At 36.5% G+C, this 19,954-nt stretch overlaps 1 protein-coding gene and 1 long non-coding RNA gene across 9 annotated transcripts in view; one reads left to right on the top strand and one right to left on the bottom strand.

The window, feature by feature from the left end:
• The window catches only part of LRRC49 (leucine rich repeat containing 49), a 221,103-nt gene that overhangs the window by 109,337 nt on the left and 91,812 nt on the right, over positions 1–19,954 (top strand). The window contains exon 1 of one of the 7 annotated variants that reach the window (XM_074234532.1): positions 5,860–6,340. The exons of 5 other annotated variants lie outside the window; for them this stretch is intronic. Coding sequence is in view for 1 of the 2 variants with exons in the window: in XM_074234528.1 (XP_074090629.1) it covers positions 19,840–19,943 (104 nt within the window). In the remaining variant the exon portion in view is untranslated. Of the gene's footprint in view, positions 1–5,859; positions 6,341–19,736; positions 19,944–19,954 lie in introns of those variants that run through there. One more of the 7 variants, XM_074234528.1, reaches the window with a different exon arrangement.
• LOC141521707 (uncharacterized) lies at positions 5,592–19,755 on the bottom strand. 2 transcript variants are annotated; one of them, XR_012478043.1, is made up of 3 exons: positions 19,665–19,755; positions 7,122–7,195; positions 5,592–5,996 (listed from the first exon to the last, which is right to left on the bottom strand). It is a non-coding gene; the product is annotated as an uncharacterized LOC141521707 (long non-coding RNA). The 2 variants fall into 2 exon arrangements; XR_012478042.1 differs by having other exon boundaries at positions 5,592–6,866.

Consider the following 19,954-nt stretch of genomic DNA (forward strand, 5'->3'; position numbering starts at 1 on the left):
ACAAATTTGTTCAGCCATTCCTTAATTGATGGAGATCCCCTCAATTTTTAATTCTTTGCCACTACAAAAAAAGAGCTGTTTTGAATACTTTTGTATTTTTGTAAAGTTTTCTCCTGCCTACTCTTCCTTCCCTCTACCCTGATATAGGTTATATATGTACAATGGTGTTACATTTCCATATTATTCACACTGTAAAATAATCAGAACAAAAAGGTAAAAAAATTACAATTAGAGAAAAGTTAAAAGACAAAATTAAAAAGGTGAAAATAGTATGTTTTGATCTGCATTCAGATTCCTTAGTTCTTTGCAGGACTTTTAGAATTTTCTTTGCTGTATTGTTGTATTGCTGAGAAGAACTAAGTCCATCATAGTTGATTTTCGCATAACGTTACTATCAAGAACACTGGACAGTGTTCTCCTGGTTCTGTTCATTTCACTCTGCATCAGTTTATGTAAGTCTTTCTAGGTTTTTCTGAAATCTCCGTGCTCATTGTTTTTTATAGAGCAATAATATTAATATACAACAACTTGTTCAGCTATTCCCCAATGGATGGGCATCCTTTCAATTTTGAATTCTAAACCATAATAAGAAGAGTTGCTATGAATATTTTACATGTGAGCCTTTTCCCATTTTTATGAGCTCTTTAGATTATAGTTCTAGTAGTGGTATTGTTGGGTCAAAGGGTTTGCATAGTTTTAATGCCCTTTGGGTGAAGTTCCAGATTGCTCTCCACAATGGTTGGATCAGTTCACAATTCTGTCAACAGTGTACTAGGGTCCTGGTTTTCCCACATCCCCTCAACTCTTATCATTTCCATTTTCTGTCATGTTAGCCATTCTGATAGGTGTGGTATCTCAGAGTTGTTTTAATTTGTATTTCTATCAATCTTTTTTTTTTTTTTTAGTTTTTGCAAGGTAAGGGGGGGTTAAGTGACTTGCTCAAGGTCACACAGCTAGTTAATAATTATGTGAATGAGATATTATTTGAACTCATGTCCTCCTGACTTCTGAGCTGGTGTTCTATCCACTGTGCCCACCCAGCTATCCCATTAATTTGCATTTCTCTAATCAATAATGATTTGGAGCATTTTTTTCATGTGACTCTAGATAGCTTTAATTTGTTCATCTGAGAACAGATTCATTTCCATTGACTATCCATTATCCATTGACTATCAATTGGGGAATGACTTATATTCTTATAAATTTGATTTAGTTCTCTATACATTTTAGAAATGAGGCCTCTGTCAAGAGAAATTGGCTATAAAAATTTTCCTTCTAATCTTGGTTGTATTTTCTTTGTGTAAAATATTTTCAATTTAATGTATTATAAATTGTCCATTTTAAATGTCATGACATTCTCTATCTCTTATTTTGATCATAAATTCTCCTCTTCATATATCTGACAGGTAAATGATTCCTTGCTCTTCTAATTGGCTTAGAGTATCACTCTTTATATCTATCATTTTGGCATTATTTTTGAATATGGTGTCAGATGTTGATCTGTGCCTAGTTCTGCCATACTATTTTTCAGTTTTCCCAACAGTTTATGTCAAATAATGAATTCTTATCCTGGAAGTTGGAGTCTTTGGATTTATCAGACAGATTTGTATTATTCACTACTGTGTCCTATGAATGAAGCATATTCTACTGATCTATCACTGTTTCTTAGCGAATATCAAATAGTTTCAATAACTGCTGCTTTATAATATAGTTTTAGATCTGGTATGTCTAGGCCTTCCTTTGCATTTTTTTCATCAGTTCCCTTGATATTCTTGATCTTTTGTTCTTCCAGATAAATTTTGTTATTTTTTTCCTACCTCTATAAAATAATTTTTGGGTAGTTTGATATATTACTAAATAAGTAGATTAATTTGGTTAAAATTGTAATTTTTATTATATTACCCTAAGAGTAATTTTTGCACTCTTGTTCAAACTATTTTTTGAAGAGAAAGAGATTGAAATAAGTGAAAATGTGTAGTGGTTATGACTTTGAAGTTCATCAACATACAGAATTGTCAAATAGCATTAAACATATAGATGATAAGTCTTTTTTTGATGTAGTTAGTATATAGGGTTTAGAGGCTATAGAAAGTCTCCGTTTTTCATATAAGTGGAGGAAACTATTGTGTGTTATGCTGAAAACACAAATAACTTTTAAAAGGAGGATGCAGTTATAGATTGTAATTTTTTAAAAGTTGTATTATCTTTAAGTACTTTATGTATAACAAATCAGGTTATATTCCTGTTGTGAGATTTACTTTAAGTGTTTTATTCTATGCTTTTGTTCTGGGTGGGGTGATTTTGAGGGAATACTTAGTACCAAATCCTCCAAAGCAATCAAAAACAAAATTTATGTAGTGAATGAGTTTTAACTACCAATTACCATAGTGTGCTACTTTACATTCTATAGTTAAAATAACAGTTCAAATAGATATAGTGCCTGGATGACCTTTAAAAGCTACAAAATGCAGTCCTTGCCTTGGTGGGTACAGTGGAAAGAATATTAACTCTGGAATCAGAGGATCTGAGTTTAAGACCTACCTCTGACATTTATTTTTTGTGACTTTGGGAAAAACTTAACTTCCCTGGGACTCAGTTTCAGCAGCTATACAGTGAGATGATTGGATCAGATAATTTCTGAAATTTCTTGCAGCTCTAGTTCCATAATCCTATGAAATTTTATTTCATAGTAGCTTTGACAGATGGAAAACACAACTTTTGAGGAAATTGTTCTGGCATTGTGATGTGCTTTGCATAGTTTGGTGGTGAGAATAAGCAATATATTTTGATTTAAAATTATGCAATCTTTCAACAAGAAGTAGTTTAGAAGAGAGATTCTTAACCTAGAATCCTTGGATAGATATCAGGAAATATGTGAACTTGATGGGAAAAGAAAATTACACATTTGTTTTCATTAGCTTCTAACTCTCTTAATTGACATTTAGTATTTCCTTCAGTTGTTTAAAAGCATTAGTTGGAGAAGATCCATAGGCTATAATAGCTTGCCAAAGAAATCTATAACACAAAAATAGTTTAAAACACTTTATCTAGAATAGAGGTTTTCTTAAGTTTCTGTTTCTAGTTCCCACTTCTTTGAAAAAGTATAACAAAAGCTATTTTGGTATTAACTATCCTACTAAAGATTTTAGAAAAGTTTTGCTATCTTAGGTAAATTGTTCTAATGTCTAACTGCTTAACTACAAAGAAAAGTTCATCCTTCTAAGTCAAGTTCTTCCTTTTCAGTTTGTCTATTTTTTTCTTCTGATGTCAATAATAATCATCATTTTTGCCATAATTTACTTAAAATTATTCTTGTGTCTTTTGGGTTCAGGAAGTCAGATTCTTTAAACTAAGGCTTTCCAATCTTAGGTTATCTTAGGATCACAATCAAATAAAATAAATTATTCGAGGGCTGCACACAGAACCAAAAATATAGTGTACAAAATATAATATTTAATTTATATCTTATATTAAGTTTAGTAAGAGCTATTAAAAGTCATGGTACTTTTAGCTTCTTAGAAAGGGGGGGAAAGTGCATCATCAATATGACAGGTGAAAGCACGAAACTTGAAAGCAGACACATAACAAATTGACAACACAACAGTATGAAGGAAGGTGGAATGCATTCTACAGATTGAATGAAAATTCCATGTATGTTCCATACATAATACTGCTTAAAAGCACTTTATTAGTAATGCAATTAACAAAATCTAATATGCATTCTATGCAAATTATTATTTTATTTTTTCACTCATGAAAATTAAAACCATAGGCAGGCTACATAAAATTTCATGTAGGCCTCATGGGGCAAGCACGCAGGCCATATTTTGGACAACCCTGCTTTAAATAATTGATTAGGGAACAATGTATATTGAAGCTCTTTTGTGTGCAGAACTTTATGAGAGGCACAGGTGTAGTGGATAGAGTATCTGGCTCTGGAGTCAGGAGGACATGAGTTCAAATGTTACCTTAGTCACCTAATAATTACTTAACTGTGTGACCTTGGGCAAGTTACTTAACCCCATTACCTTGCAAAAAAACAAAAAACAAAACCAGAACTTTATGAGACACTGCAGAAAATGATAGAGGAAGAATATATAATGACTCTTACCTTGAGATCACAGTAAACAATATAAAATCAGCATATACATAGAAGTGTTTGAAACTTACTATGTACACATACAAATTCAGCTTAGAAATATATCCTTTATAATAGAAATGCAGGATAGGAAGGAGTGATTTATGCTACTAAAAGCTTAATCTTTTAGAGACTTTGTGTAGGAAAAGTCTTCTCAACAGAACATTGGCAGAAGAGGAGATGGTTTGATAATATAGCATAGGAAGACTTATGTAGGTGAAGATAACATATATAGTGATAGAAGTTGGTAATTCCATTTTCAAACTTTAATAACAATGTCATTCATGGAATACATTAAGGTTTATAAAGTATAATTTGCATAATATCTCACAACACCATAAAATATCTATCTCAATTGAAAGCTGGGGCTCAAATGAAATAATGCTATGTAAAACATTTTGAAAACTAAAGTTCTACATAAATGATATCATCATTGTTGTCAGCATGGTAGTAGTTAGTAGTAGTATGAGAAAATTCATTTCAAAAATACTCAAGGCATAGAAATAAGCAATTTATCCAGGATCATCCAATTGTTAAATGAAATGGGATTCAAATCCAAGTCTTCCTGGTTTTAAGTCCAGCATTCTTTTCACTTTATCATCTAGCATGAGGTGTTAAAATTTTCCTATATAATGAGACCCCCTTAAAAGTCAAGGTGAGGGGCAGCTAGGTGGCATAGTGGATAAAGCAACGGCCCTGGAGTCAGGAGTATCTGGGTTCAAATCCAGTCTCAGACACTTAGTAATTACCTAGCTGTGTGGCCTTGGGCAAACCACTTAACCCTGTTTGCCTTGCAAAAACCTAAAAAAAAAAAAGTCAAGGTGAGATTATTGCTTAGTTGAGAAGTACTCTGAACTCTGAATAGATAAGATGTTACCCTTTGGGGAAGAACAGTCAGCAATTGGAAGAAAGTGGTTTAATGAGAAGATGAGTTCAAGAGCTATCTGTCCCTCTATCTGAGTTCAAAAGCTGTCTGTCCCTCTAATCAGATTGTGACTTTGTATGAATCACTTGATGTCTCTAGGCTTCAATTTTCTCACCTGAAAGTTGAGAAAGTTTGGACTGCAGAAGTTAATTCTCCATGTTTGTGCTGTAGTGAACTCATACCTTCTTAAGAGCCAGTTGTTATACTTTCAGCATAAGCATTTGCACCTTAGAAATATCCTCATAAATGAGGGCTTTTAAAAAATTGCTTCACTGAGTGTCTTGACTTAAGAAAGTGATATGTTAACAATGCATATTAAATTTAAAACTATGTTTGACATTAACAATAAAAAGTACAGCCCTGCTTTTAGCTTTAAATCTATGAGTCATCAAGATCTTATACTCATAGATTTTAAGTCTCCAAAGAGTCTTCTGTAGACAAATTTATGCAAACTCACTGTTTTTGAAATATAAACCATATAAGTAAAGACTAAAAAGAATCTTTGAGAGAAAAATCCTTCCTTTGGAACAAAAATTTCACTCTTCTTTCTTCTATTTCCCTCCCTCTTTTGCATTTCTTATATTGCCCTGGTTTTTAATACCTAACCAATATTGTTATTTTCTCAGCATAAATGCTTACATTTATTTATTCATTCATTCACTTATTTATTTATTTATATATCTATTCATTCATTTAATCCTTTATTTATACATTCATTCATTTATTTATTTCAGTACATAAATTTGTTCAATTCTATTTGAGATTAGGTAGAATCTTAGGTCTCTTCTTTGTTCCCAATACTTTGCAGTTGTATTCTCTCTCTTGCCTTTGTTGATTCAAAGAAGTTCCTTTGTATGCACATCTCTCTAAATATTGAACATATTTTTAATTGATCAAGATTATGTTTCATCTCATCTGCAGAAGCAATACATCCTTTTATAGAAAAAATAAAACAAATCAATGAACAAAAAAACCTTTATTTTCCAAAAGTCTTCTTTTGATTGACTCACAACATCAAAAAGATGGTACTGATTTCTTTTCTCTTAGTCAACTACTATGACTATTTTTGTTCTACTTCATAATAAATCATTAAGCAATACCCTTGTTTAGTCCCTTTGTTTACATTTCATCTAGTTTTTTTCTTGTCCAAAATTTGTTTCACATGATAACTCTTACTCTTTTTCTTCTACAGTTTAGTTAAATTTTCCAGCTTATATGGCATGAAGAGGTTATCCCCCAAGAATTCAAGGATGCCTCCATTGTCCATCTCTATAAAGGTAAAGGGAATAGATTGTCTTGTGACAATCACTGATGAATTTCTCTCTTAGTCACTGCTGGTAAGATTCTTGCCAGAGCCCTTCACCTGGAAGCTGGTGACCTTCCTGAAAGCCAATATTACTTCAGAAAGGGTAGAGGAGTAGTCGATATGGTATTTGCTACCCAACAGCCTCAGGAAAAATGCCAGGAACAGAACAGAGGTTCTGTATACAACATTTGTAAATCTAACCAAGGTCTTTTATATTGTCAGTCATGAGGGTTTATGGGAAATTATGTCAAAATTTGGTTGCTCGAAGTTCATCAGGATTGTACATCAATTTCACGACAGCATGCTTGCCCAGATTCTGGATAGTGGATGATGTTCTCAAGATTTCCCAGTCACCAATGGAGTAAAACAAGAATGTTTTGTCCTTGCTCCCATACTTTTTAGAATGATGTTTTCAGCCATGTTATCAAATGCCATCACTGAGGATGAACATGGCCTCAAGGTCAGCTATGCGGTGATGGCAAATTAACTTGAAAAGGCTACAAGTCAAGAACAAAATGGAGGGGAGTGTCAGTGCATGATCTGTTTGTAGATGATTGTGTGTTCATTGCAGCCTCTGAAGCTGAGATGCAACAAAGTAGGGATTGATTCTCTGTTGTTTGTGCTCATTTTGGTTTAATGATTAACACCAAGAAAACACAGGTGCTCCATCAGCCAGCCCCAACCATCCATATGTGGAACCATTGATTATAGCAATTGGAGAAGGTATGAGTACTTTGGACAAGTTCACTTACCTTGGCAGTGTCCTTTCCAAAGAGACAATGAGATTGACACTTGCATTGCTAGAGCTAGCTCAGTATTTGGGAGACTGAAAGAAAGTGTGGGAGAAAAGAGGTATTAGAGTGACTACCAAACTCTGTAGGCTATTGTGTTGACCTTATTGTTATATGCCTGTAAAACCTGGACAGTCTACCAGCACCATGTCAGGAAACTGAATCACTTACATTTAAATTGTCTTAGGAAAATTCTGAAGATCACCTGGCAGAAGATACAAGACAATAAGGACCTTTCTCGAACTAAAAGAAAAAACAAAACCCTTTTTTTTTTAAATTTTATTTATTTAGGTCAATGGGGTTAGGAGTGACTTTTGCCTAAGGTCACACAGCTAGGCAATTATTAAGTGTCTGAGACTGGATTTGAACTCAGGTTCTCCTGACTCCAAGGTGGTGCTCTAGCCACTGCATTACTTAGCTGCCCCCTAAGCAGTGGACTCGAGGTCCATCACTATAGAGAGTGCAACTATGATGGGTTGGACACGTTGTTAGAATGCCAGACATATGCTTGCTAAAGACAAAAAACCCAAAAAACTCTTTTATGGAGAACTCACACAGGGAAAGTGTTCCCAAGAGGGTCTGAAGAAGCAATACTGAGACACCCTGAAAGTCTTATCGAAGAACTTTAGAATTGATTGTACAACTTGGGAGACACTGGCACAAGACTGCCCAGAATAGTGTGCCCTCATTAGTGAGGGTGTTATACTCTGTGAGGAAGTCAGAATTGAAGGAGCTCAAAGGAAAGGTGACATCCATAAATTTAGAGTACCCACCCCAGGTGTTCACATGGACTATTTGTGCCCAACCTGTGGTAGAACATTCTGAACTCTTTTGGTCTGATTAGACATAGTTGGACATACTGTAATTTGTCTCAAACATAGTGTGTCGTTTTGGTCTTCAATAATGAAGGATAAGAACCAGTTACAATTATTGTCAGTTACTGAACACTGTGGACTTGTTTAATAAACCTTGCATTCAGAAAAGTTTTAACTCTCAAAAAAATTGATCATTTGATGGTTTCTTTTTAAGACAATTTCATTTAATTTTTTCCCAGATTTAAAATTAAAATTCTATTTCTATCCTGAACTTAAACAATTATCAAATAAAAGAATTCTCATATATAAGAATAAAACAGGAAAATAGAATTGTACATGAAACTTGCTTTTTTTCTTTTAAGTAATAAATTCAAGATATAGCTTTCAAAGTTGTTCTTTTTGGTTTTGATTCCATCTGTTCTTTTCTATGCACTTAAAAATATCTCATTGACATTCCTCTTTTAAAAAATAAACTAGGTTGTATCCTTCTTTCTCCCTCTTCACTTCTCCTCATGAAAAAGAAAAAAGAAACACCCCCTTTTAAAAAAAATTATTTATTTATTTAGGGCAATGGGGTTAAGTGACTTGCCCAAGGTCACACAACTAGGTAATTATTAAATATCTGAGAGTGGATTTGAACTCAGGGCCTCCTGACTCCAGGGCTGGCGTTTTATCCACTGTGCCACTTAGTTGCCTCCCTAAGTAAAACCCTTGTAATAAATATACATATTATAGCAAAACAGATTCCTATATTAGTTTTATTTGAAAATAAGTATTTCTTGAGTCTCTAACTACTCTTTTAGGATGTGAGAGTTGAGTAGCATGCTTTATTTTGGGTCCTCCAAAATTATTTAAACTTTATTTTTTTTTTTTGCAAGGCAAATGGGGTTAAGTGGCTTGCCCAAGGCCACACAGCTAGATAATTATTAAGTGTCTGAGACTGGATTTGAACCCAGGTACTCCTGACTCCAGGGCCAGTGCTTTATCTACTGCACCACCTAGCTGCCCCTTATTTAAACTTTAGAAAAACTTTAGAAAAAAACAACTTTTAAAAAAAAATGTAGCTTGTTTTAAATTAATTACAGTCCTGATGTTTTCCCAATAAAAACATGCCTGAATGCTCTTCACTCTATGTATGGTCACTCATTCACATGTGAAGGAATGAGAATAAAAGCTTTACTGAGAAATCTTGACTGGATACTACAGATGTTGAATTCTTTTACTGTCCAGGGTTTATGGTCCCCAGAAACCTCCCTTCCTGTTCTTAGAGTAAGAGCTTATCTCTTTAAAAGCTTCAAGATATTAATCAGATGTTTTTCTTTTGTATCTAATTCTTACTGTTCAACCCTCCTGCTTCTTTTTCTAATTCTATTTGTTTCTGTAATCTTTTATATTTTATGATGACTATCATGCTTCCCTTTGCATCTGATGTTATACCTCTTTCCTTATTCCAGTGTGTTTTCTTTTTTGTTGATCTTCTTCAAAGAGGTTTATATTTTATTTTGATATCACTTTCATTTCCAAATATACTTCTCTCTCTCTCTCTCTCTCTCTCTCTCTCCTATTAAACTTTGTAGCAAAGAATAAAACAAGAGAAAAGACAAAGTTCTACAATCCAACCAAGCCTGCCAAATAGTCTCCCACTTCTTTTTTAGAAGGGAGGAAGGTAACATTTTTTTCCCCCAAATCCTCTTGGACTAAGTTTGAGCATTATAATTATAGACTGTTCAGGTTATTTTTTGTGTTGATGGTTGTTCTTTCCATTTAAGTTATTTTTGACATCATGTATATATATATATTTACTGGTTCTGCTTACTTCATTATGCATCAGTTCATTTGGTTTACTATATTGTTTGAGATTTTCATTTTCTTTTTTTAAATTTATTTATTTTGAATTTATAATTTTTCCTCTAATCTCACTTCCCTCCCCCCCACCCCCTACAGAAGGCAGTCTGTAGTCTTTATGTTGTTTCCATGGTATACATTGATCTAAGTTGAATGTGATGAGAGAGAAATCATATCTTTTAAGAAAAAAACAAAGTATAAGAAATAGCAAAATTACATAATAAGATAATGGGTTTTTTTTTTAATTAAAGGTAGTAGTCTTTGGTCTTTGTTCAAATTTCACAATTCTTTCTCTGAAATTTTCATTTTCATTCATTTGCATGCTGGTAATATTCCATTGCAGTCATATACCACAATTTTCTTAGCTGTTCCCCATTCAGTGGGCACCCTTTTTCATTTCCAGTTCTGTGCTACCACAACAATTACTGTTATTAATGTTCTGGTATTTATGAGGCCTTTTCAACTTTGATCTTTTTGTAATATATTCCCAATAGTGGAATCTTTTCAATCTAAAGGTATGGACATTTTGGTAACGTTTAAGCATAATTCCAAATTACTTTCTTTTTTTTATCACTATTTTTTATTTCTATTTCTATTTTTTAAATTTATTTTTTATTCTCATTTTGTACAAATGTTTTTCTTTACATTAATAAGATATACTTGTTTACAAGTAAACAAAATACCACTCCCCCCATGAATATAGATAGACTTGCTTGGGCAAAAAAGTAAAGGGGGAGAAAAAAATTAAAATTAAAAAAATAATAGTAATAATTGTAGGTATGGCCAGGTGGTGCAATGGACAAAGCAGCAGCCCTAGAGCCACGAGTACCCGAGTCCATATCCAGTCTCGTAAACCCAATAATCACCCAGCCATGTGACATGCAAGCCACCCGATCCCCACTGCCCTGCAAAAACCAAAAAGAAGAAAAAAAAAAAAGACCCAAAATAAAATAAAATAGTAATAATAGTAGGGGTGGCTGGGTGGCAGACAGAGCATTGGCCCTTGAGCCAGGAGCACCTGGGTCCAAATCTGGCCCCAGACACCCAACGATCACACTGCTATGTGGCCCCAGGAAGGCCACCCAGCCCCACTTGCCCTGCACCCTCCCCCAAATAATAATAACAAAAAATGTGTTTCAGTCTTTGTTCCAACACCATCAACTCTGTCATGAGTGGATCACATTCTTTATGATAAGTCCATCACAAAAGTTACTTCTATATTTTTCCAACGTTGCCATTGCTGATCGCAACTCCCTCCTTTCTTATTTCTCCACTACCATGTACTATATTCTCTCTCTCCTTTCACTCTGACTCTGCTGTAGGGTCGCTAAGTGGCGAAGCAGACAGATCTCTGGCCCTGGGGCCAAGAAGCCCTGAGCCCCCATACCACCCCCTAGGCCCAGAATCCACCTGGCCCTATGGTTCTGGGCAGGCCATCCAATCCCAGCCCCTTGCAAGAAGTAAAAAAAGAAAATGTGTTATATCTGACCACTGTCCCCCCATGGTCCATCCTCTCCTCCTTTATTTACATCCCCACCCCTTCCCCCTGCTCCCCCCTCCTTCTTACTCCAGTTGTCTATACCCCATTGAGTATATTTGCTGTTTCCTCTCCTAGCCATCTCTGATGAGAGCAAAGGTTCCCTCATTCCCCCTTGCCTCCCCCCTTCCATATCATTGCAATAGCTCAATGTAATAAAAAAAAAATCTTATTATGTGAAATAGCTTGGACTATTCCCCCTCTCCTTTTTCTTTCTTCCATTCCATTTCCCTTTTTTTCTTATTGACTCCATTTTTACACCATATTTTATCTTTGAATTCAGCTTTCTCCTGTGCTTCAACTATAAAAGCTCCCTCTACCTGCTCTATTAACTGAGATGGTTCATATGAATATTATCAGTATCATTTTTCTATACATGCAGTTCATCCTCATTAAGTCCCTCATATTTCCCCCCTCTCCTCCAATCTCCATGCTTCACCTGAGTCCTGTATCTGAAGATCAAACCTTCTGTTCAGCTCTGGCCATTCCAAAAGGAACCTTTGAAATTCCCCTGGTTCATTGAAAGTCCATCTTTTTCCCTGGAAGAGGACATTCAGCCTTGCTGGGTAGTTCATTCTTGGCTGCATTCTAAGCTCTTTTGCCTTCTGGTATGTTGTATTCCAAGCCCTACGAGCTTCCAGTGTAGCTGCTGCTAAGTCCTGTGTGATCCTGACTGCAGCTCCACGGTATTTGAACTGTGTCCTTCTGGCTGCTTGTAATATTTTCTCTTTGACTTGGGAATTCTGGAACTTGGCTATAATATTCCTGGGGGTTGGTTTTTTGGGATCTCTTTCTTGGGGGGATCGGTGGATTCTCTCCATTTCTATTTTGCCCTCTGCTTCTAGAACATCAAGGCAATTTTCCTGTAGTAATTCTTTGAAAGTGATGTCAAGGCTCTTTTTCCTCATCATGACTTTCAGGTATTCCAATAATTTTCAAATTATCTTTCCTAAGTCTGTTTTCCATATCAGTTGTTTTTTTCAATGAGATATTTCACATTTTCTTCTAATTTTTTCATTTTTTTGGTTTTGAAGTATTGATTTCTGATTTCTGTTAAATTCATCAATCTCCCTGAATTCTATTCTTTGTCTGAAGGATTTATTCTCCTCAGAGAGTTTTCTTATCTCTTTTTCCATCTGGCCAATTTTGCTTTTTAAAGCATTCTTCTCCTCAATAACTTTTTGAACTGTCTTATCCATTTGACCCTAAGCTGGTTTTTAGCATGCGATTTTCTTCAGCATATTTTTGGATTTCCTTGACTAAGCTGCTGACTTCATTTTTCATGTTTTTCCTGCATCTCTCTCCTTTCTTTTCCCAGTTTTTCTTCTAACTCCCTCATTTGATTTTCAAAGTCTTTTTTGAGCTCTATCATAGCCTGAGCCCAATTTCTGTTTTTCTTGGAGTCTTTAGATGCAGGAGCTTGTGCTTCCTCATCTTCAGACTGAGTATTTTGATCCTTCTTGGGCTCATTTGCAAAATATTTCTCAATGGTCTTCCTCTTGTTTCTTTGTTCATTTTCCCAGCCTAAACCTGTTTTTTGGGGTGCTTCCTGAGCTTTTGGGACACTCCCACAAGGGTCTCAGTGTGTGAGGTTCTGTCCTCCCTCCTGGTCTGTGAATGACCATAAGCGCCCCCCTCTGCCACGGGGCTGAGGTGGGGGGGCCCTGCTGTTCTATGGGGGGGCCTAGACTGCGATCAGGATCTGAATGTGGTCAGAGCCCCAGAGTCCTGTTCCAGCAGCAGAGGACAGAGCTCTGCAGTCTCTCTCTCTCTCTCTCTTCACTCCCCTCCCTCAGCTCAATGGGCTCATGCCCTGGGGGCTCCTGCTTACCTGCTCCACCTGCTTCTGTTTCCGGGTCTAGGCTGCTGAAAGACCAGGCTGCTGGCTGTGTGCCCTGAGGGCTGGGCTCCAGGTGCTTGCTCTGGCAGAGGTCCCCCGCTGTTGCCTCACTTTGTGCCAGTGCTCCCGGGGGTGCAGATCAGGAGACTCCCCTGCTGCTGTGAGCTGAGGCTCCCAGCGCCCTGGGGCTGCCTCCGGGAGGCTGAAGTTCTTTGGCTCTGGCGGGCCACCCCTCTGGCGGACTGCCCCTCCAACCCCGGGGAGCAGAGCCTTTCTGCTCTTTTCCAGGTTACCTTGAGTAGGAGAACTGCCTCACTGTGTCCCTTTGTGGGTTCTGTTTCTCGAAAGTTTAGTTAGAGCCCTTAGTTTATGAGTTTTTATGAGAGAGCTCCTAAGACTCGATCCCTTCATGTTGCCATCTTGGCTCCGCCCCCCCCAAATTACTTTCCATAATAGTTGAACCAATTCACAGCTCCAGTGATAATATATTATTATACTTATCTTTTCACAGCCTTTCCAACATTGGCTATTTTGATCTGTGTCAACTTTGTCAACTTGTGGTTATGAAGAGCAGTCTCAAAGTTGCTTTGATTTGTTTTATTCCTAGTAATTTAGATCAGCTTTTCATGTTTGTTAATAGTTTGGAGTTTTGGGGGTTTTTTTTGGAACTTGTTTGTTCTTTTGTCCTTTTGACTAAGTTCAATGTATTTTCACAACAAACTTACTGTAATAAAAATAAATATTTTTGGTTGACTATTTCTAACCTGAATCTCATCAGGGTCAAATTTCCAAATCACATGTAGGTTGACTTTTTCAAGATTTCTTGTTAGCCATGAGGAATACTCCTTTTCTGATTTTTTGCCTTGTTCACTATTTTCCTAATTACTAATATTCTTCCTTAGGTGCATTTTATTGTGGAACTGAGAGGTCTATCTGCTGACTATACAGCTATGTGTTAATAAAAAATTTTTCTAAAATTTGAGGCACTTCTGAGCTTTTGAGGTGAAAACTTCCATTAAAAATATAGTGAGAATTTGAAAAAGCAATGTTTCTGGAAAATATTTGTTTAGCCAAGAAGGGAATTAGTGTTTTCAAACTTTTTTCTATTGAAACTAAATATTAAATAGTGGGGAAAGATCAATCAGAGCTATAATCAAGTAAAAAAGTAGTTTAATTTGGCCTTTATATACACATATATTTAACTATTCTATATGTTTATATGTGCTCATCTTTATACATCATAAATATAAGTTAATGAATTTGCTTCATTTAGAATAAAAGCTTTAGTAAATAAATGCAACAAATACTATTCCTCCCTCCCTTGCCCCCAGCCCTACCCCCAACTTCCAAATCCAATCAAAATAAAAATGTAGTACTATAACGTAGTAGATTTAGGAGACAGAGGAATGGGGAAGGATAGTCAAAGAAAGGAGAGAAGGGCAAAAACCTGGGACAGGAATAGTAAGACTCGCGGAAGTTAAGGAAGAGAATGGAACTCAAAAGAATGCTATGAAAGGCTTAAGAAAAAAAGGTTTTGAAATGACTATTTTTTAGTGGTCAACAGCTCACTTCATCTTGTTTACTTGGCTTATAGACTTCCAGTGAGACTTGGATGTGCTTTATGTTCTTTATTTTTGATTATTCAAAGACTCTTCCCCCCAACCACAGTTCCCTACCTAGGTATATTATTTTTGGAGTGGTGCTAGTATAATTTTGCCTTCCTTTTTTTTTAAGTCTTCAATAATAATTTTTATAAGATTTTGAATTTACATTTTCTCCCTCCCTCCCTTCCCTTCCCCTCTACAGAAAGCTATCTATACATGTATAAACATAGATCCATATTAATCAGGTTGTATAAGAAGAAATCAAATCCAAACAGAGAAAAAAAAATTAGAGAGGAAAAAAAAGGTATAATACATAACACAACTTTTAAAAATTTAAAATGGTAAGTTTTGCTTGGCATATAAACTCCATAGTTCCTTCTCTGGATATGGATTTAGAATTGCCTTTGATTATTACATTACTGAAATGTATGAAAAATGAAGAGTGTCATAGTTGATCATCACCCGGTGCTGCTGTTAGTGTGAATAATGTCCCTCTGTTTCTGCTCACTTCATTCAGCATCAGTTCATGCAGTCCTAATCCCTCATGATTTCTTATAGAACAATACTGTTCTGTTACATTCATATGCCACAGTTTGTTTAGACATTCCCTTTTGATGGACATCCTTTAAATTTCCAACACTGCCATCGTGAAAAGAGCTACTATAAATATTTTTGTACAAGTGGATTTTTTATTTTTTTTAAATTTTTTTTGGCAAGGCAGTGGGGTTAAGTGGCTTGCCCAAGGTCACACAGCTAGGTAATTATTAAGTGTATGAGATCGAATTTGAACTCAAGTCCTCCTGACTCCAGGGCTTGTACTCTGTTCACCATACCACCTAGCTGCCCCTACAAGTGGATTTTTTAGCCTTTTTTGTGTTCTATTTGGAATACAGATGTAGAAGGGGTGTTGCTGAATCTAAGGGGTATGCACAGTTTTATTGCCCTTTGGATGTAATTCCAAATTGCTCTCCAGAAGGGTTGGATCAGTTCACAACTCCACCATTATAATGCTGGAGCAATTGTCATATTGTTGGGCAAGTGTGAATATTTCCTTTATATTACCGAGGAGCACAGATTACAGTTATTGAGGGTGAACATAGCTGATTGTATTGTAACTAACATAGTGAGATATTTTATAGTTGTTTGCATCTTAGCCATTTATTACATTTCAGGGACTCCTCTCCCTGTCCCAGTGTGAATCAATGATGCCTAGATATTCCCTAGTTGCTAACATGAGTGTTGGGGTGCTGGTGGCTTAGAACTATCATCATACAAAGAAGCTGAATCAGCCTAGTCTGGGTCTAGTTTTCATTTCTTCAACCAATTTGATAGCTTAGACCAGTTCTTTCCTACTGCCTGTCTATGGACGAGCATGGTCTCTTATTTTCCCAGGATCACTAGAGTTGGAAAATATTTTCCTTGCAACAATTAAGAATGCATTTACAGAAATAAATACATAAAACCAGTGTCAAAAATGAGGTTGGGGAAGTATTACAAAAGGTAAATTCCACAGAGCATACCATCCTCCAGTGTGTTTTGGCATTTTAATCCCAAAGATTGTGTTCTGCTTTATCATCTCTCAGTAAGTGGAGAAAACTATTAAAACAGTATTATCACCAGTTGAAGAGAATCTTTGCAGCACTGGGTATAATGAGCACTTGACAGTTACTTAGTGTTGGGACTGTGTGTGTATGTTGTGTATGTGTGTGGTGGAGTGGTGTTGGGGGTAGGAGAGAAGTGTGTAGATGCTTCCCTCTTATGGATATTTCCAAATTACTTTCCAAAGTTCTTATACTAATGCACAGCCCCCCCCCACACACACACATACTAGGGTGCCTATCTTTCTACAACCCCTCCAACAATGATCATTCCTATCTTTGATGAAAATTTGTATGTGTGTGTGTGTGTGTTTTTTTTGTGTGTGTAATTTATGAAAGAGAGGATTTTGTATTTTATCATTGAAGTGATAGTGAATTTTTAGGAAAATCACTTTGATGTCTAAATGGAAAGTAGAAGTGAGGGGAGATTTATATCAGGAAGACCTATCAGCAAGCTATTGCAATAGTTCAGGCTTGAGGTGATGAGGACCTGATTCAGGCCCATGTGTGGTGGCAGTCTCAGAGGAGAGAAGGGTGTATTTGAGAGATATTACAAAGTTAAGATCAATAGGCCTTGACAACAGATTGGCTATGGGAAATGAGAGATAGTGGCAAGCTGAGGATGAAACATAGGTTGTGTATTTGGGGGATTGGGAGGATGATGGTGCTCTTCACAGAAAAGGGAAATTTGGAAGAGAGAAGGATATAGGGAGGAAAGATAATGAATTCCATTTTGGACTGAGTTTAAAATGTCTGCTGAACATCCAGTTTGAGATGTCTGAAAAGTAGTTGGCGATTGGAGGTCAGCAGAGAGATAAAAATAGAATAGTAGAGTTGAGCATAGAGATAATAATTATATCATATTCTGTGATTATTAAATTGGTATTACAAGAATTGATTACAAGAACTGATCAAGTAAAGTAAGATAGAGGGGAAGGAGAAGAGGACCCAGGATAGGTTACTGAGGAACACTCATGGTTAGTGCATATGACCTAGATGAGGATCCAGCAATGGAGAGAGCTGTCTAATATGAGGCATAGTCTGATAGATAGGAGGAGAACCAGGAGAAAGTAATGAGAGAGAAGGTAATTGAATTTGATTCTTAGGAGATTTGGGTAGTTAGATGATTCAATGCTGGTCATATAGTGAGGAAGATCTGAATTCAAATCCATCCTCAGACACTAATAAGCTGTGTGTCCTTGAGTAAGTTACTTAATCTCTGTTCACCTAGGAAGCAGCTAAAAGGCTCAATGAAAAATGCTATGGGCTTAGAGTCAGGATGATCTAAATTCAAATTGGGTCTCAGACACTTAAATGAGCCAAGTCATTTAACCTCTCTTTGCCTTAATGCACTGAAGAATGGCAAACCATTCTAATACCTTTGCCAAGAAAACCCTATGGACTGTATATTCCAGAGGATCACGAAGAGGCAGATATTAACTGGATAACAACAAAATTCATAACTTAGGAGAGAACAATTTTGTTGGAATGATGAGGTTGGAAACCAGATTGTAGAGGATGAGGAATGAGAGTAGAACAAGTGAGGGTACTTTTTTGTAGATGATTTTCTCAGAGTTTAGTCACAAAGAATATTAGAAATATAGGGCAATAGTTAGAAGGGCAGGATCAGGGTTTTGGGGTTTTTTTGGGGGGAGGATGGAGAAGACATGAGTATCTGTATAGAAAGTAGATAGGAAGAGATTGAAGTTAGAAAATAAAGAGGGCAACTTATTAGAGGAGACAGGATGGAACAGAATTACTTGCGTAGTTAGAAGGGTTTGCTTTAGAAAAGTATGGAACCACTTCTTTTTCTGAGACAGGGCTGAAGGAGGAGATAGTGGCAGAAGTCATCTGGGTAATATGAGAAGAAGAAGAGGGACTTAAAGAGATTGACTAGATTTTTTTTCCCTGTAAAATATGAGTTAAAGTTCTAAGCTGAGAGACTGAAAAAGAAGCAGCTATGGAAGTTTTAAAAAGGGATGAAAAGATTTGGAAAATCCTGGATCACTTTCCTGTGTATCAGGCTCCTGCCCCTGCCTCACTTTGCTGTTCTTGAGAGAACCTGATGTTATTGCAAAGGCCTATGAGTAGACTAGGTATCACTAACCTAAGAAACTAGGGAAATGCCTTCCAAGAGAGGAAAGTGGGAGCTCCAGACAGGAGGATGCAAAGAGTCAGATCCAATTCTTTTCCTGAATATGAGGACCCAGTTGAGTTTGTAGTGGACTCATTCACAGTGGTTACATGGATTTTTCCATCTTTGTTCAGAAGCACTCCTACTCATGTAGGAGTAAAATGGTAAATAATAAATAGTAAAATGATGGGAGTGATACAAGGCTCAGGCTTGACAGGAAACCCCTGGAAATAAGATAAGAGGGCCAGGAACATGAGAATAGTGTAGCGGTGAACTGGTTTACCAAGGGGTCAGGATGGGCAAAAGAAGAAAGAATAGTTAATTCAGGGAAGATGATCTAGGGATCAAGAGATTGGAAGGTTACATAGTGTAGATGAAAAATAGTTTGGTAAGGGAAGGCAGAGGAAGAAGTGAAAAGATTAAGGTTAGAGAAGGGGATATTGGAATTTGTGTATATGAAGGTGGTACATTTGGCAAGCTCAAAGTTTTGATTATTTTTGTATATGATGGAGGTGGGATGGAGGAATAGGACATTGGAAGTGAAGTTAAATAATTGAGTGATAACAGTATTTGTGTCAATTTTGTTGAAGTTCCCTAGTATAACAGCATGAATTGAGGAGGAGAGAAAACTTAAGAGCTGGTTTACTGAACTCATTGAGGAAGGAAAGGTAATATCATTGGCTTATATAGGTTATGACAAGGTGTGAGTATGTTAATCACTGAGTGGAAGGTACCTCTTCTCTTTTCAGAGGAGGCTGAAGATAGAATAGGAGATACCATGAGATGGAAGGTGCACATCAGATGGAGAAGTTTCATTTCTTCTTCCTCCAGAGGCTGAAGATTAGGCATGAGACCTCACAGCAAGGGATGGAAATTCCACTCACTGAAGACTTTGCTCTACCCTCTTTCCTCAGGGGGATAGGCACAGTAAAAAGTTGAAAGAAAGGAAGCTCCTTTTTGTATGGAGGTTCTCATTATAGAAACCTGGTGAGCTGGCAGATAAAGCAGGAAATGGACATTTTGTTGTGCTGGTACAGATGGATGGAAAGTGAGCTTCAGTCTGGTTAGTGCCTTCTTCCCACATGGGACAGGTGCCACAGTATATGGTCAGATGGAAGGTTATTGCCTTACCTTTCCTTTTCACTGGAGGTTGGAAATCAGCAATTGCTGTAGAGAACAATAGGATGTGAAAGCCCTCCTGTTTTCCTCTCATTACAGTGGTTTGTCCATTAGATGGTGATGAATTATTTGACCATGACAACCCATTATTTATGTCATAATTGGGTAAATCCTTTATGGAGGATTTATGGGAACACAGGGACAAGAATTGCATAGGATAAAAAAGTGTGGATGGGTTGTGATTTACACCAATGGAGAATACCAACATGATGAGATCACGCATCCATTGAAGTATTGACATC

Source organism: Macrotis lagotis, chromosome 4 (assembly GCF_037893015.1).
Source record: "Macrotis lagotis isolate mMagLag1 chromosome 4, bilby.v1.9.chrom.fasta, whole genome shotgun sequence".
NCBI lineage: Eukaryota > Metazoa > Chordata > Mammalia > Peramelemorphia > Peramelidae > Macrotis > Macrotis lagotis.